The 18965-nt window shown below is 48.4% G+C and overlaps 1 protein-coding gene across 1 annotated transcript in view; it reads left to right on the forward strand.

Moving 5' to 3' along the window:
* The window catches only part of igsf11 (immunoglobulin superfamily member 11), a 92368-nt gene that overhangs the window by 56259 nt on the left and 17144 nt on the right, over positions 1 to 18965 (forward strand). Inside the window, exon 3 of the mRNA XM_084467515.1 lies at positions 14158 to 14321. Within this exon, the coding sequence (XP_084323641.1) occupies positions 14158 to 14321 (164 nt within the window). The remainder of the gene's footprint in view (positions 1 to 14157; positions 14322 to 18965) is intronic.

Consider the following 18965-nt stretch of genomic DNA (forward strand, 5'->3'; position numbering starts at 1 on the left):
CACACACACACGTCCCACCTCCCCCACACCCACCCTCTGTGTTCCTTCCCCACTGGCGGTGGGGGGAGTAGGGCTATCGATCTCCACCGACTCGCTACGCGGCCCCCGTCAGAGTCCGCCCCCGGGCCGTGGAGACAGGAAGGGAGAGAGAGAGAGAGAGAGAGAGGGAGGGGGTGGGGTTAGGTCAGGGGTAGAGGGGCTAGGAAAGAAGATGTTGTGGGAGCGGTGTGAGAGACAGGGCTCTTAGGAAGCAGAGATAACAAAGATCAAAACAAGACTTTAGAGAGAATGGGTCATGGGGGTTGAATGAGGATGATGATGATGATGATGGAGAGTGGGTGGGTGTGGAGAGGGGAGAGCAATGACATGGTCAATGAGGAACATCCCCATTCTCGCTCAATCTTTCGTTGATGGCCCAGGTAAACGGGCTTTACTACTGGTTGTACCAGAGGAAAGGAGCCTGAACATGAACATACAATACCAGTGAGTCTTGGCTGCTTTTTTTCTTCCCTTAAGTCAGTCTCTTGTTGTGACTGATGATGTTCAGGATGCACAACTATGCCCTTGTGATGCCCATCAGACCTGGCTAGGACTCCTGGCCAGACAGGAAGGGATCCTGAGTGCTATCTTCTGAACGATATTGGAGCTAATCTGCACAGATGGGTTGTTGCAACGATAGATAAGCGCGCCGATGTGGAGTTTGAATCCGTTGGTTGTCACTGCTCACCCACACGTGATCCTCTCTTCCTTCCTCTCCGCCTCCCTTCACTTTCTGCCTCCCTTCCGTTCTGTCTTTTATCGTTGTTTTTTCTTCCCCTCTTTTTAGTCTTTTGTTCATTCTTTCCTTCTTTGTGTCTTCCTGTTCACTCACTCCTGCTTCTATTATGCCATGTCACCCTTCCTCTCTCTTCCTCATCCTGTCTTCCTCCCTCTCTGTCGTCTCTCCGCGGAGGAGGAGGAGGAGGAGGATGAAGAGGCTTGTTCAACAGCCACATGGCTTTGCCAGCGGCCATCCGGACCAGCTGTGCTCCGGCTTTGTCAAACACACAGTGATGCACGCATGTTATATGTATACGATGGATACATACATGCAGTACATACACCACATACACACACGCACATGAGAGTCGAATAAATAACACCGAAAAGGACAGTGTCAATACAATACCCACCATGCGCTCTAAAGAGCCCTCGTTAGGCGTCCTTGGCTTCAATGACAGCTTCAATGTACTTTATAATTAAACACATGATTCCGTTTTCCTTGTCTATATACAGCAGTCACCTCTTATCCAATGGTTGATCATTTTTTCAGACCTCTCGATTTTAAAACAGCTAGCATCCCTGATGTTGCTTAAGACATAAAATAGATTTAGAACTTAGAGAGTCAATCAAACTGTTCAGTTTGTGCGGAGGCTTATGAGTTGATTAAACTATAAGCGATGCCAAGTTACTCATCATGTGATGAGAATAATAGACAGTACTTGACATGCAGTTCATAGCAGATACGTCAGTCACTTTTTTTTGTTGTGTTAATATATCTAAAATGGGGTAAATGCTCACTTTGTATCTCTCTGTCTCTCTTCTCCTCCTTGACCTGGGATCAGCTTTTGTTTCTCGGTTTGTTCCTGAATGCCCTGTCAGAAACAGCCGCCATCGTCTTCAGAGAGCTAACTCAGCACGTTTGCGGTGAAGTTTTTTTCAGGCCTTCTTTTTTGCTGAATATAGAAGAGAGCTACAGGGTGGTGCTGTGTGTGTGTGTGTGTTTGTGTCATGTGAAGTGTGCGTGTGTGTATGAGTGTTTGATAACTTGTGGATTCAGGGCACGTCCACATGCCAGCCTGCGTTTAAGAACAGTAAAGTTTGCCGTATGAAATGGGATGTAAATTTGACCATCGAGCAGAATAAGAATGTTGCCCGGCTCACAGTGTTGATGCTGAGCTAGCATTTCTAGCACCCCACCCTCACCCCAGCCATCAATCCAACCACACGGACACACACACACACACACAGACACACACACACACACACACACACACACATACACACACACACACACACACACACACACACACACACACACACACACACACACATCAGAGGTTGAGGAGCAGTTGAACATCATCAGCATGCCAGTCAACCCATTGATAACGCACACATCAAAGGGATCAGAGTGAACCGTCCAACACGGCGCCGCTCCGCCCCCCTCGTTTCCTGAGTGATCGCCGAACAACTCTCCAGAATTGAATTTGAGGAAGTTATAATGACTTCCCCCGCTCTCTCTGATGTCAGGAGGAAGCATGTGATGTGATGGTGCGTCGCATTTGACTAAACTGCTTGAAGTCCAGGCCGAGATGCCGGTGGTGCTAACCCGTACACGGCACCGTTCAGGGACACTGTTCCAGGCCTGGGCCGCCTTGGTTACATTTATTAAGAGTAGCTTAAGGCTAAAGTCGTTCTGCAGCTTCAAAATGAGCTTTTAAATTGACAAACTTCATTTGTGTTGTTCATGGCGCCATTCAATCGGGATCCACAAAGGTTTTGTCTCTGACCACCATATCTTCTCCCGAAATAAGGACCCATGGGGCACAGCGGAAAGGGGGTCCATGAGCAAGGCACCCCTGTTGCTTGACACATACCGATTCACTGCATGAATGTGTGTGTGGGATTGAATGCAAGGCATAAACATTAAAGCACTGAGGTGGCTGAACACTTGGAGTTAGTTTACCACTCGTCCTAGTTATTACACACGTCTCCTTTGCCATCTCATAGACCCAGCTTTTCTTTTACCTCAGTTAATTTGGTACCTTGCTCGCTGTCTCTCCCACTTTGCCTCGTGCCGCTTCTAAGTGCCTGTACTCCTCTGACTGTACCGGTGTCTGGCTGCTCTTCCACAGTTGCCTTTGTGTGATACACTTTCATGGCCTATATAATAGAAACCGGTATGAACACATTGGTGCTGGAGAAATTGTCTTCATAAAATATTTTTACCAAGGGGTATTAAGGAATTAGATCAAGAGAGTGCTCTCTCGCACATTCTCTCCAGCTCGCTCGTTCTTGTTTTTCTTTTTTTTCCCCTCTCTCTCTCTCTCTCTCTCTCTCTCTCTCTCTCTCTCTCCCACTTTGTTTTTCCAGCTGTTCGTAAATCATTAGTAGTGAGACAAGTTGAAGATAATTTGGGGGTTAGGTCACAGCGGGTAGAGAAATTAATCATTACGAGGCACTGTACTACCAGCTCACCTGCCTGCTGCTGCTGCTACTGTACTGCTCTACCCTGGGACGGGGCGGACGTGCGAGGTAGAGAGAGAGTGGGATAGAGAGAATAGACGGATGATAGAGAGAAGGATGAAGGCAAGAAAAAGAATGGAGAGAAAGAGAGTGAGAGAGAATAGATTGATTGTATAGAAGGGTATGAAGCCAAAGAATGACGGAACGGGAACGAGTGAGGAGAAAATAAACCAGTACAAAGAGAAGAGGGTGAGAGAAGGGCTGAATAACAAATCAAATCGAGGGCAATCCTTACCCCTGGGCCAATTACTAAGTGAGTTGGGACGGGGTTACGCAGGGCTAAACACCGCTTCTGAGGAGAGCTCTGCTGTATTATCTGCTGGCCAAGCAGGTGAGCTGCTGGAGCTAGCGAGCGCTGGCAGGAGCTTTGACTCCCTGGGTTGCTAACCCGTGCCCTGATTGAGAATAGACTCACATGAAGACAGTGAAGTAAGAGGGAGGCTGGCAGAGTGAGGCTAAAAATAGGGCTCATTCCGACCCTCAAACATCATTGAGTGTTCCAAGAAATCTCGGGAAAAGACTGAGATGAAACTAGTTCTGTTCTTGGCTGTCCGTCTAGAAAATTGGGATTGCAACGCAGTGTTGTTTATTTACCCCATACTTGGATTTCGTCGACTCACCATCCGGAGGGATTACTGATTACCACAGAATTAGGGTCGATATGAAATTAAACTGAAAACATTTATTTCTGGAGTCCGATTGCTTTGCTTTTAACTGCTAACATTTGGTCAAACAAATGGATACAAAATGTGTATGACTGTTGACTGTTCCACTTGTGTACGCCACCTCAAATATAGGCCAACAAATGAACCTCCAGCAAGTGTTGGTATTCAGAGGGCTCTGGCTGTAGTCTTTGATGCGCTGCCCTGTCCTTCTCAACACACCTCATCAGATTCTGTCAAATGCCACTTCAGTCTGAATCTGTGGGAGCCATCAGACTGGGGGGGGGTGGGGGGGAGGGGGAGAGGGGGAGGGGGGGCACGGTTAAAAAGGGACTTAAAAGAGAGTTCTGAACAGCATCTGCCAAATCGCAAAAACAGAACCTCCTGCCAATCATGTCTTCTTGCTGGCAGATAAGCAAACTGGCCAGGATGTCACCCTCACATGCGCAGACGCTAAGGCTCAGAGTGCTCCTCGGGTGATGGTGGTGGTGGTGTGCAGTTTAACACACGGCCAGACAGTGAGTGTGGTGGCTGTTACCCCGGTCACTAGGTGGCTCCTGGCTGTTTCCGTCTTTAGGGGAAACTCAAGCCCCTGGTGGCAGTTCAGCTGTCGTCAGAGAGGTCGTGAGGGGGGGATGTGGTCCGAGCAGCAGGGGTCTCTGTGTTAACATGGCCGGTCGCGCTTTGGATTACAGTTGTACCTTGTTCCCCTGTTGTAGGTGCCCACGTGTGTGTGTGTGTGTGTGTGTGTGTGTGTGTGTGTGTGTGTGTGTGTGTGTGTGTGTGTGTGTGTGTGTGTGTGTGTGTGTGTGTGTGTGTGTGTGTGTGTGTGTGTGTGTGTGTGTGTGTGTGTGTGGGGCAGTGCGGGTGCCCACACATGGATGTGTGTGAGAGTGTGTGTTTTTGTGTGTGGGGTGTGTTGTGCGTACGTGCAGCCATCTGTTTGCTGCTTTTGCGGTGGTCTTCCAGGCTTATGTGTGCACGAAGGGCGGTGGCCTACTTTAACTTTCTGCTCAGTCACTCAGTACGAGCGGCCCGGCACGATATCTTGTATGCTAACCCATAGCTTCTCCACAGATTGTTAGCGCTCGTGCGTTTCCTTAGAGACGTGGACACGACATCTTTGACTGCATGAGAAACAGGCAGATGTGAGTGAGTCTCACAGAAGGTTGGCAATGACCACTTTGAGCAGTTCAATGGCCCACTGTTATTATCACCTCGTCTTCTGTGGTGCGTTGGAAGTGTTCTATGGTGGTAGTACTAATGATGCATGCTACTATTCAGTATTTTTGCAGGTTTTTGGGACAGTGTTTGATCTGGGGGGCCATGGAGCAGGGCGGTGTGTGGCTGACGGGTCAAGCTGAGTAGGAGGGCCGGGGGCCATAAGCAAGAGATTTTCAAGGGTCATTCCGGTGGTTGGGAGCTCATTGGACGAGCCTGGGGAATGATAAGGATCACATCAATTAGCAGGGGAGGCAAGGGGGGGGGGGGGTTGGAGAGGAGAGTTATGTGGACATGGTCAGACACAAATTTAGCAAGCCATTATCTGACATTACTTTGACACACTGAAGACTCTTTGAAAAACACGGGTAAGACCCTTGTGTTTTACCCCTGCAGTAATTGAAGTGATGGGGTAAGTCCTGTTCAAAGCTTTTCTAATGCCACTAATCACTACGTCCTTTGAAATCCACCTCTCTTATGTGTAGTGGGTGCACAGATCGCTCCATAGACACAGCCCTGGGTTCATATTCCTCCGATGGGATACAACCCAATCAGTGCAGCAGCGCACACTGTTTGGATGTCTACTCGTACCTCTGCTGTTCATTATCTTTATGTGCAGAGGGTGCGATCAGGGGTAATTAAATCAGGTATGCCTCGTCCTGTTAAATTGTTACAATAAGGCGCGGTTCCTTCCCTGTATTTCCTGCAGTGCTTAGCTGCTGTAGTACTACTGTTTTTACCAGTTCTTAAGCCATTGGACCCTCACTACACTACAACAGATTATAAATGAACTTACTATTTTGTTGCGTCTATTGTATATAAAAACAACAATAATGAGGTGTAACAGTTGGTCATTTTATTTTATTTTATAACAGGTGTAATGAACCTCCAATTTATTTATGTGTTTATACATTTTTCTATTAATGAATTGCAAGCATTCACAATTGCATAATTGCAAAAGACAAAATCCTGATTCTTACTTGTATGCAATTAATTGTTCAGCGGAAAATCTCAGCAGGGGAACCACACGGCCCGCTGCCGGGTCCCAGTAGGGCAGGTTTGGTCACATGCCGAAGCTAAGTGCTCCCCACACACTGACGGGGCGCTGTTTGCTTTGAAAAATGAATGAAGGCCTTCTCTAATGTGCTGATGTCTGTTAGAAACAGGCCTGGCCCTGTCCATGCCCTGTCCATGCCCTGTCCATGCCCTGTCCATGCCCTGTCCATGCCCTGTCCATGCTATGTCCCGGCCCTGTCAGTTCCGGCCCTGTCTGTTCAGGTCCTGTCTGTCCAGGTCCTGTCCCCATGTCCTGTCTGTTCCGGCCTTATCCCTGCCCTGTCCTGGCCCTATCCCGGCCCTGTCCTGGCCCTATCCCGGCCCTGTCCCTAGTCCTGTCCCGGCCCTGTCCTGGCCCTGTCCCTAGTCCTGTCTCGCCCTGCTTTGTCCCGGCCTAATCCCGGGCCTCTCCTGGCCCTGTCCCTAGTCCTGTCCAAGCCCTGTTAGTTTGATTTGTTTCCTTAACAGCCTCTTATCTAAGCTACCGACCGTACCGACCATACCGCCTAATACGTACGTCCAAGACAAATACGTTTGTTAAGAAATACCAGTATATACATTTTCAGTAACACATTATACCGCAGAGTCCTAACACAATTGGCATTTTCTATTTTATTTTTGTAACTAGATTTGATTCGATATGCTGAGGAAAATGAATGTAGAAACAGAAATGTTTGGTCGACCGAAACTAGTGGCATTTTCAGACAAGTGACACACGAGGTGTGTGTGTGTGTGTGTGTGTGTGTGTGTGTGTGTGTGTGTGTGTGTGTGTGTGTGTGTGTGTGTGTGTGTGTGTGTGTGTGTGTGTGTGTGTGTGTGTGTGTGTGTGTGTTTATGTAGAAATAAATGAGAACGTGTTTGATTTGTTTCTATGTCGCTTCTCCCATCAGTTGTGCCCTGAGGCGTTGCTCTTGATGAGGTTAATCCGAGCATCTGGGGTACAACACAACGGCTCCACCTGAGTTTCACACGGAAGGTCGCCTGCTCACTCATTCGCTCCATCCTCTATCCCTCTCTCTCCATCTGTCTCTCCAGTCAGCCTCTCAGCACCGTCAACAGCCCCACCACGTCCTCCTCTCCCTGGGCTGGGCCCGCTGTGCACCCCCTCCTGGGCGTGTTAATAGAGGCCAGCAAAACGCTCCTGCTCTGTTGTCCATCCTGTGTGTGGATTGTGCACTCACAGATGCACACACACGCGCACGCACACACACACGCGCAGACACGCATGAGCGTACTGAAGAGCCGGCCTCGGCGATGTCGATCATCTTTTTCAGCTGAGCGTATTTCAGCCATTGACATTTAAGTGCTTGTTTATCTCGAGCGCGTCTGTTCTATTCTCGTCGCCTCGCTCCAAACATGTTGTTTAGGAGCCGTGTGACAGCGGAGCCCTGGTAACCGGGTGCGGGTGTGTTCGACGGAGGGGTGAAATGTGAACAAGTGTGCTACGGAGTGTCCCTGTCGTGCTTTACACTCAGGCGGGGTGCTGCGGAGACGAGGTGTCACCCCTGCGTGGCGTGGCGAGGGGAGGAAGAGGGGCTGGGGGGGGGTGGGTGGCGGCGCTGTTTGATGGGGGTACCATGTCGGAGTCAGCACTCGGGTGTCGATGAGGTTTGGAAATGTCACGGCGCTGAGAGACTCCATGCGTGAAACTGGTAAACGCAACGGCGCACGGCAGCCCAGCGGTGGCTCCGGTGGCTTCGCCGAGAGAAAGACTCACAGCACGAGGGGACCTGTTCACAGGTGTCTTCCCTCTCTCTTTCTAAATGTAGGCCCGCTTTACGCAAAAAACAGCAGCGCCATGAATGAAATGAGGATGTAACAGCAGGGGAATATTGAACATTGTACAGCGGTGGCCTCGCAACAAGCACCTGTTCACCAACGCCTTGAAATATTTGTTAGGAGGAGGAAAAAAACATTAATATTGATACTTTTCTTAATTGCTGGACCTCATGGTGTGTCTGGTGTGGTCTGGGCGATGGTGTGTTTCCAGGAGCTGCTGCATGGCTTAATGGGCAGGAGGAGCTCGCTGCTTTCATCTGCATTACAAGCATGAAAGGCAGAGTGTGTGGCGGCTGTGGCTTCAGATAAAAAGCAAGTGTGTTGCCCTTCACAGTCACATACATATCACAGGGTGGTGCGCGTTGAGTCTCAAACGCATCACGTGTGTGTATCTGTGCACATGCGTGTATGAGTGTGTGTGTGTGTGTGTGTGTGTGTGTGTGTGTGTGTGTGTGTGTGTGTGTGTGTGTGTGTGTGTGTGTGTGTGTGTGTGTGTGTGTGTGTGTGTGTGTCCCAGCCCACCAAGTGAAGCTGTGCCAGAGGCTCATTGCGCCAGAGCGTCACGGCATCTGTTTGAAACTGAAATAAAAGTTTGCAAAAAAGCACATGAATAAAAGAGAAACTGCATGAATAAAAACACAGGCCTGTGATGCTAATTTGTGTGTGTCTGTGTGTGCAGTGTGAATGTGTGTGCGTGTGTGTGCAGTGCATGTTCCCAATACACAGCGCAAGGTGTCATGATGGTAGGAAGCTCAAATAGAAAGTCAGTGAACTCAGCACACTGACATGTGCATGTAAATAGTATCGCACACATTCACCCTCGCACACACGTCCACACAGCTCTGGATGTCTGGGCTCTCGGAGGTGTTGGTTTTCCTCATGCATTAATCAACGACCGTTTGCTCCGGGAAGGAGGAGGTAGCGCCTCTGTTTCAAGTGAACCTGCCTGCCTGATCGACCGCCCACCAGCACCGCGAGCACTGCCCAGGGTGACTTTATCAATTAGGACTTGACGCGCGCACACACACACACGCACGCACACACGCTCACACATCCACAGCTTCCTTCTCCATTTCATTCCACCCCTCCCTGTTCTGTTTCTCTCGCTCTCTCTCTCTCTCTCTCTCTCAAACTGTCTCTCTACCTTTCTGTGTTCTTCCGAATGCTCCTTTCATTCTTTTATGTCAACCTGTCTTCCGTGGGTTTTTAACCTCTCATTTCTTCCCACTGATTTCTCCGTCTACCTTCTGACGGTTGGGTCTTTCGTTCCTCACGCCGTGCTCAACCTGACTTTTGACATTTTATTGATCTTCATGTTGTCGTCTGCTGCCTCAGTCCTGACTACAGATGCTCCTCTGCTCCACATCCCTCCTCCTGTTTCCAAACGTTCCCAGCAGGTGACCTCCCTCTCCCATTACTTCAAGGAAAGGAAAGCCAGCCACAAAACATTTTTCAACGGTTTTCTTGAAAGTAGAACGTCCCCGATATTGGAACGGACAGCAGATATATTTCTGACCATCTGTGCCATAGTCTACCACGGTTGTCTGCAAGTGTGTCCAAGTTCTCACTGAAAGCTGTCCTGTTGCATTGGTTAGCAGAATCCATCTTAATCGTGCATCTTTTCACAATGTTCATTTTTTTTTTCCTTAGGGTTATTTCCTTATTTTCTGAATCTGCATTGCCTTCCTGACACACCAATATACTTGAATGTCACTTGAAGTACTGTAATGTAATTCCTCACCCTGTGCAATCATTTCCACGTTGCAAATTACTGACCTACAATATTGTTATATTATTCACCAATGCATATTATTCAGCCACCTTATATACATACATCTAATGGTTATCCTACAGCTGAAATCAAATCAAGTTAACTTCCCCTGCAGCTAAATTAATGCTCTAATGACGTTGACCCGACCATGCTTGCTTCAACCAGTAATATCATAACATATTTCCCCGGCATGTAGGGGCATCAGACTCGCTGGCTAGCACATCTCTTCACTTCCATCATCCAATTAAATCCTGCAGAATCAAATCACATGTTACTGCTACATCTTGGCCTGTGCTAATTACATCGTTTAATAGAAAAGAGGTATGTTAGATGGTAACAAACTGTTATCCCTTTTTATGCAAAATACTATCTGTCCCCTACACAGAAAAGAGGTATGAACAGGAAAAACATAGCCTTAGAAAAAAACCTAAACTTAGCCTTATTAAAAGAATGTGTTTGCTGCCTCCACGGTCTTCATGTCCTTACAGTGGAGACATACAAGACCATGAGGCGTTCACCTGCTGTGTATCTACCTGAACCGCCCAGGGGAAATGTGTGAGCTTCTCACGCATTTTTGATATTGGATTCAGAAAGCGACGTGTTTACATCCCGAGACAGAGGTTTAGGAGACGGTGGTAAGACAGAGGTCCTCACACGGTTGCAGCAGTGGAACCACTCCCGCACACGTGGGAGCCTACACTGCTCGCAGGCTTCTTGCAAAATGGATGTAACTGCAGGCAGTCGCTTGTTAGCATGCCAGCAGGGAGTTAGCTAAGGCTGCCAGTCAGCCAATCGCCGGTCGTTTTCAGTTGGGCCTCGGGGCAGCTGGGGGTGGGGGGATATATGGCATAAATGAGTCAGAAAAAAGCCCCATGTAAACTCTTCAGTATAAGGGACAGAGTTCAGGATGGGAGAAGTAAAGTGGATGCAGATCAAAACAAACACACCAACACACCAAAGGAACGGACACCTTTTGCTACTGAATCTCCAGGAAACCTGCTCGGTGCCTGAAGTATCCTGAACAAACCACACACGATGCAACGACATCACCATTGTTGTTGGGTCGTCATAACGATCAGCAACTATCTCAGCCAACAGCATGTGATACTTGTGATCACGGTGGTTCAGTGGCAGTAGATCACATTGTGTTTGTCACCACTTAACCTTCTGATGGGATGATCATGTGGTCCAGGAGATTGTTCTACTGTAGAAACACAGTTTAGTAGAGGCGGCGTTGCGACTTGGCAGGATATCAGAGTCCTAAGATGAGGCGATGGCAAGCAATCAAAGAGTAGTTCTGTTTGTGAGCAGATTTGTCTTTTTGTCTTCTTTGCCTCCTCGATGTGTCCCTAAAGACTTGCTGTACAAGCCAATGTTGAACTTGACACATACACACACATACAATTAATTTGCATGTTAATGTATAGGGGGCAGCCTCGTGCTTATGTGCGTATGTTCTTGTGTGCGTTACAAAAATGTGTGTGTGTGTGTGTGCAAACTTGTGTGTGTGTGTGTGCAAACTTGTGTGTGTGTGTGTGCAAACATGTGTGTGTTGTGCAAAAGTGTGTGTGTGTTTCCTCTTTGGTCATGGCAGCTTAGAGGCTGTGTGTGCTGTGGCCCTCTAATCCAGTGTTCAGAAATGAGCCCTCCAGCTGTTGTGGGCTACGGAGACCAGTGCCTCAAGGAGGCTTACAGACGATAAGATGTTCCTTCCATCCACCTCCCACTAAGATACTTTCCCTCCTTTTCCTCCTCTTTTTCGATCTTACCTTCTTTACTGCTTCCCCCCCCCCCCTCCTCGTCCTTGCTTCTATCAACTTTGATTCTTTGTGTAGCTTCCTCCCATCCCTTTTTCCACTGCCTCTACCCCCTCCCGTCTATACGTTGTAATCCACTGGTGGTCCGTATGGATTCAACAATACATAGCGGTTGTAATCGCAGGCTGCTCTTACAGTCCCAGGTCTCGCTCAGGGTCCTGACCCGGTATTAACAACTTCCTCCCGGTAGTGCTGTAATCCTCCAATGGGGACACAGATTGATGCTGTGCAAGGGAACACGCTGGATTGACGAGAAACAAATTTGTATTCCAGATTAACGTGCTGATCTAACCGTTTGTTTGTTTTGGTTGGCGATCTCAGATGGTATGTCTTTAAGCAGCAGTGGGAGTCAATACAATGGGTGTGTGTGTGTGTGTGTGTTCGCTGCTGACGCACAATGGGGAGACAGTTAGAATTACAAGGCAACGCTGTGGTTTCCTGTGGAGCCCCTTGTTTAAGCATGTGGGGCTGTGTTCAACCTAATTTACTTCAGGGGTGTACAATGATGTTCTTTGTGTTGGTGCATCACAATGCAGAATGAATGAGCGTCTTCTCCTTTGTGCCATGCAATAAAGTCCGGGCGTTTGATGAAGCACACTACAATAATAATATCAGGAACTAAACAAGAGTTCATCGTCTCTGTAGACACACAGAGATCTGTTCATGCCACTTGCTAATGCAAATCACGTTTTACGAGTACGTTATTACTTAAGCACTGCTCAGAGCTGCTTATAATAATAACGACCGTGAAAAGCACTGTGTCACTGACCATCTTTGGTCAGCTAGTGTGTGTCTGAGCAGCAGAGTAAGTCAGTCAGCCAGCAGAGAGACATGGTGGTGGAGTGTGTGTGTGTGCGTTTGTGTAGTCTGCCAGCAGACGCTAGGCGTCAGGAGGCCAGCCGGCTACTGACAGGCCGAGGGGAACCAGAAGGCCTCCTGTCAGCTGTAATATGATGGGTTAGCGTTGCAGATTCAAAGGCCAACGCGACACACACGCACACACACACACACACACACACACACACACACACACACACACACACACACACACACACACACACACACACACACACACACACACACACACACACACACACACACACAGGTTGAATCAGAAGCGCACTTTCATGAAAGGACGTATCATCGATCATGCAAAATACACTGTCGGACACATTTTTTGGTAGTAATTGGAAATAAATGTTTGACAAATGGGTTCAGGGGCAGGAGCGGTGATCGACGATGTGATGAGGCAGTGGTATCTGTCTTGATATCTGTCAATGACATCAAGCCGTCCACGTGGGCCCCGCTCGTACCGTGGGCTCATGTCAGGGATGGTCATCATGTCAGATTAGCGCTAACAAGGAGAATTCACAGGACGCCATCAATTACACACACAATCGAATCATGGGCCAGGCTCAGATACGACGACTTCCTATCACGGGGGGGTAAAACCTGAATGAATGTTTACGGGGGGGGAGGGGGGGGGTGGTGGTGGGGGTTGGAGGAGAGGGGAGATTTAACTGGATTTGTCCCGTAATGTCTTTAGCAATCGCCAGATATAGTATGATGTTTGTCATAATGCGTGATTGACGATACCAGTACTCAAGTTTGGAGTTTGGATGTTTGTCTCGTTGAGGGAGGAGGGGGGTGCGATGTGCATGGCTTTGTGGATTTGAAAGACAGCAATTTGCCTCTTTTTTTCTTGTATCTACTTGCCTCCTTGCTCCATGTCAACAAAGGCTTTGTGATTGTACAAAGAGTGTAGGATGTGTTGTATACACGCATGCTAAATACTCTTCATCTTATTTGGTGCAAGGAAATACGGCGGAAAACACAAATAGTTTTTCCCCTTGTCACTTGCAAGTCGCAGTCCCATGGGAGTGCTCGAATGACATTCTGCTGCCTCTACTCATGTCTTTCACGCATCTCTTCATCTCTCATCCTTTCCCTGTTTGAGTGTGGGATTGTCTTCACTCAAACCGTATGTCACACTCACACAATACGCTGTCACGGCCCGCCACATGTTCGTGTGTTTCTGTGTAGAATCCCGACCATATCAATAATTAACAACGATAAATAAATGACAGTGATTGCCTCAACAACAATGTATCTGTCTCCGGCTCCTCTGTCTCTGTTGCTCTTTTTTTTCTTTCTCTCTCTCTTCCTATCTCTCTCTCTCTTGCTGGCTCTGTCATTCAGTCTCTGCCTGTGTCTGTCTCTAACTCTCTCTGTGTGTCTCTGGCTTTCTGTCTCTCTCTATCTGTGTCTCTCTCACTGTTTCTGTGTCTGTCTCTCTTAGTGTCTCTGTCTTTTAATCTCTGTCTTAAACTCTCTCTCTCGGTGTCTGTCTTCCTGTCTCTCTCTCTCTGTGTCTCTCTCACTGTTTCTGTGTCTGTCTCTCTTGCTGTCTCTGTCTTTCAGTCTCTGTCTGTGTCTCTGTCTCTCACTCTCTCTCCATGTCTCTGTCTCTCTGTCCTTGTCCCCCTCTCTGACCCTCTCTCTGCCTATTCTGCGTGTGTCTCTGTCTCTCAGTATCTGACCCTCCCTCTGCCTCTGTCCCCTGCAGTGTGTGTGCGGGCGCTGGACGTCACCGTGTCCCAGAGCAGCATCCAGGTGGCGCGGGGCCAGGCGGCCGTGCTGCCCTGCTCCTTCACCACCAGCGCCGCCCTCAACAACCTCAACATCATCTGGATGGTCATCCCGCTGTCCAACGCCAACCAGCCCGAGCAGGTACACCGCTGCAGCCCGCCGAACCACAGTGTTGTACACATTGTACCGTGAACCAATCTGTCAGAAAACGCCAGGTTAAACGTGTCATCAATGGGCGTTTGAATTGCCTGTGAATAACAAAGTGTGTTGTTGGTGGATGCTAAACAATGGGGGTGCGTTGAGAGATCTCATTAAAAAGAGTGAAATGTCAACTTAATGTCATTAATATTGATGGACAGGGAAAGTGTTTAATCTTACAAAGTCAACGGACAGAGGAAGGGTAGGCTGACTGTAGCACCTGATTGGTTACGTTTAGAGATGCAGAATTAATTAACAGTCAGGGTGAGACATTAGAAACGGAGTAAGAAACGGAATGGCACTTAACCTTCAACATTCAGCCCATAGTCAACATCGCTTACGGACACTCAGATCTATCACTTGCCATGTAAATGTCAGTTCACAGCCACCTCATTGTTGAGCTATAAATTGAATGAAGTGTTAAACGGGTGATTTCTTTAGATCTATCAGCCATTGTTCCACAAGGCCGTCCTTCATATGTGTCCATGTTTTGGGCACCACACAGTGAGAGAGCTGTTTCCACACTGTTTAGACCAGTACTGAGTCTCCACTTGTTCCTTGTTTATCCGAATCAACGCTTCATGTATACAAATACACACCGGATGGTCAAACTGCCGTCTGACACCAACGTCACAGCGTAAACAGGTACACCCAGTTTAGTAATTGTGAGAAACCCTGTCATGCGTAGTGCATTTAGAGTTGTCTAGACTAGTGGCGTAGGCTGTGTGTGCTGTGTATGTAGAAGGCATTTTTTCTAGCCGTGAACCGCTGTGGTGTGTGTGTGTTTTGGTTGTGTTGGTGGCTGCTTGGGTAAGTTTGTCCCTCAAAGCAGCATTTTTAAATGTATTACTGGAGAGAACGTACTTCTAATATGGTGTGAACTGATTTGAGTGGTTTGGCTGCGGTGAAGCTGGGGAGGTGAAAGGTCGGTACACAGGTGTACCTGTGCCGCCTGAATCTCGCGTTACCATCGCTGGAATATTGAAAACATTACCATTTTTACCAAAACAGTTGAGGACCGCTTTTAGCAAAGCCATCTGCTACTCCTAAACCACATTTGATGGCACACACACACACACAAACCCCCACACACACAGACAAACTTTTTGTCTGCTTTTGTTCGTTTTTGTATTCATGTGTCGAGTTGTCAGGTTTTTGACTTTGACGTTGCTGTCTGTCTGACTGTCTGTCTCTCTGTCCTTTATTCTGTGCTTGTGTGTGTGTGTGTGTGTGTGTGTGTGTGTGTGTGATTCCATGCGTTTGGTTGTTTTAACATGCAGCTGCAGGCCCTTCAGGCTCACCTGCCTCCCATCACTTTGAACCCCGACGTCGGTCGGCCGTCCACATAATACAATCATCTTCTGCACTAATTACCCCCCGCCCACGATGGGCGCTTTGCTGCAGCTGTTAGCAGCACACGCACACACACACACGTACGTACATGCACACACACACATACGTACATGCACACCCACACACACACACACACACACACACACAAATTAGCAGCACACTGGTAAATATAACCCTTATTGAAGCAATGAAGCAATTTATTCAGGGCTTTAACATACAGTACTAGTAGGTGGCATTGAGTTAGATACATGCTAGGCTTTGCAGGGGCGTAATACTGGCTTGCAGTACATGGGACGGTTGTGAAAACAAAAGGCATGAGCACATTCACACGTCCACAAACTTCACACTCTCTCATTACATAGTGATGTGGAAAGATGACGGAAACGAGTCCGGTAATGGATGAAGTCACTCGTACTTGTACGCATGCAAGCGTACAGACACACATACACACACACACACACGTACACACGTACACACACACACACACACGCACACACACAAACACACACACACACACACACATAGAGTCAAAAACGTAAGCTCTGTGAAGATGAAAGCGAGCTGCATGAGCAGCTCGTACACTTAGCCCGTGACGGACGCACGCGACTGTGAAATGCCAGCCGGGTGTTTTCGGAGTGGTGCATATCCCGCGTACCCCCGGTCACACGTAGCATACCATGCCTTCACAGTACAATGCCCTGCACACAGGCATGGCTTATGCAGTTATGCACTTATGCAGCCATACATCCCCCCCCGTCCTTAGGTGGGCTGCTTTACCTTTCAATAGAGGGACGAGCCCAGCGGTGTCAACGCCCGCATGAACGCATGGCAGAGCGCCGGCTGCTGTTGCTGTCGACAAATAACCAAATCACATGCATGGTTTGCAGTGCTCTGCATAGGGCGGGGAAGCCGTCATGATGAAAAACTCCTGCGTGCGAAATGGAAGGAATAGTTTGTTACTTGGTTTAGTGACGTGGAGGTGTCAGAGGACAAGTCAGCGCTGCCACATATCACGCTGCAAGTCTGGAGCGACTGTACAAGGTCACTTTGGCAGGAGCTGCTGTCACCAGTGATTAGAGCTGATGCTAAAAGCCATGAAGAATTACTGAACACCAGTCCCCACTCTGAGGTAGTGCGCTCCGCACGGGGTCGGCCTTGCGCTCTCCAGATCTGCCTCCTACATGTTACTCTGAAAAAGTGATGTCACCGCTCAAAAGTGGTTATATTTTAATTCACCCTTCGTGTTTCGAAGGGCGGTAAGTAGTTTGTAGTGGCGTTCATTGTGGGCCACGGCTGCTGGCCCCCCTGTTAGCACCCCTTCAGTTCACTTTTATTAAGCAGAGGGCAGTAACCCTATCAGCCAATCAGTGGTTAAGCACGTAATAGCACATTTTTAACACGGGAGGGAATTTCTATGGCACAAGTGTGCACGTGTGTGTGTGTGTGTGTGTGTGTGTGTCTGTGTGTATTGTCACTTGATAGTATCTGTTTGTCATTGCATGATCAGATCTCTTGACCTGTGTCCTGTCTGAGCCATAAGGTATTAAATAATCCACACACACACACACACACACACACACACACACACACACACACACACACACACACACACACACACACACACACGTGGCTCACACAGCCCACACCCCTCTGGATAGATAAAAGAGGATCCATAGAACTAAATCGTTGTTGATCCAGCTACCAGTGCAGTGCATGCCATCGACTGCGAGTTACGTCCGTTCTGCCAGACTCAAACAGGTGCATAAAGCCGTCTCTTCCTCCCGGTCTATAAAGGGTATTTACGGCCCTTAAAGGGCTAGTACTCTGTGACATGAAAGCAATACATCAACGCTTAATGGAGGCCTGCTGGATCCAGCACGGGGAGACGTAACTCGACGCCCGATTATAACTCACAGAGAGAAAGTAGCAGTGGCCGAAGTGACTCCATAGCGACCAGCTCTGGTTGGGAGTTTGACGAGAGGGGCCCATTAGTCTGAGTCTGAGCTCCAGCAGGGCGCGGTGGCGGGCAGGCGAAGGCGGTGGAGTTGCTGTAGAGGCCCGCTGTTAAGCTGTAATGGGCAACATCTGTCGTTGTGTTGTAGATGATCAGGTCCTGATCCTTGGCTGACCCCTCCCGCCCCAGCTGCCTGCTGGGTAGGGATGGATCAAACTCCGGCTTCGCTCCCTCTCTGATGACCTATATGGCGGTTCCTTGCCCCCTTTTCCCTCCTCCTTTCCTTTCCCGCCACCGTTGGCTCCTCGCCTCCCTGCCTCCTCCTCCTCCTATACCTCTCTGTTCGTCTGCAGGGTCCCTGCAGAGAGACGCCGCTGTGTACCGGTGCAGGTCACACTACCATCTGTATCATTTCACCGTGGAGGGTCGTAGAAACACATCTGTTGGGGTTTTGTTCACGTCGTGAACGCACCTGTTCAGTCTCGGCTCTGCAGCTGATGGTTGACGGTGTGGTTAAACGGTAGATCAGTTTGGATCAGTGTTGCCGTGTCATCTAAACTCGTACATCATGTCGTCTAAATTAAATGAGATAACAAAAAACGGACTTGCTTGTAGTGCTGATTAGAAATAAATGATCAATTATTTGTCGTGTGATAAATAATTCTAATTTGATTGCATTTTTTTTTTTTGCATGTTACTAATTTAACATTTTAAATGTCCTATAAAATTATTTCACTGTCCCCTGAGAAACCGTCAGAGCACAAACTATTGTGGTTCTGAATCCCAGGTTATATCTCCTCTTGTGAAACATCAGCCGGATCCCGAAGCAAACAAGAACGTGGGAGCACATCCCAGAGGAGGGAGAGGGGAGCCAGGCTAACAGGCCCAGCCAGCCGGCCTGATGCTCTGCTCCATTGGTTCAGGAGGACAGCACCCCTGGTGCCTCAGTCCTCCCCTGGAGTCTTATGAGGGCCGAGGAGCAATGCTGTGTGGGGTATGACTGAGGGAGGGGGGGCTGTTCAGATGGAGGATTTTTTTTCTGCTCCGAGAGTGCTCAGAGACGTTGTGATTTGAGATCACAAATCAATGCAATTATAGGACACCGCTGTGTGCAGGGCGATATTTCAGAGCATTCAGAGTTTCCTATTTGTCCAATCACACAGCATACGGACAGACGGAAAACTTCTGGGCAGCATTTCCATTACGTTATTGTACGCACAGCAGGCAATTTCAAGCAACAAATTGACTTCCTTAAATATGATGAAAAATATATTCTGTTA

The sequence above is a fragment of the Micromesistius poutassou genome (genome assembly GCF_964030765.1).
Source record: "Micromesistius poutassou genome assembly, chromosome: 4".
Lineage (NCBI taxonomy): Eukaryota > Metazoa > Chordata > Actinopteri > Gadiformes > Gadidae > Micromesistius > Micromesistius poutassou.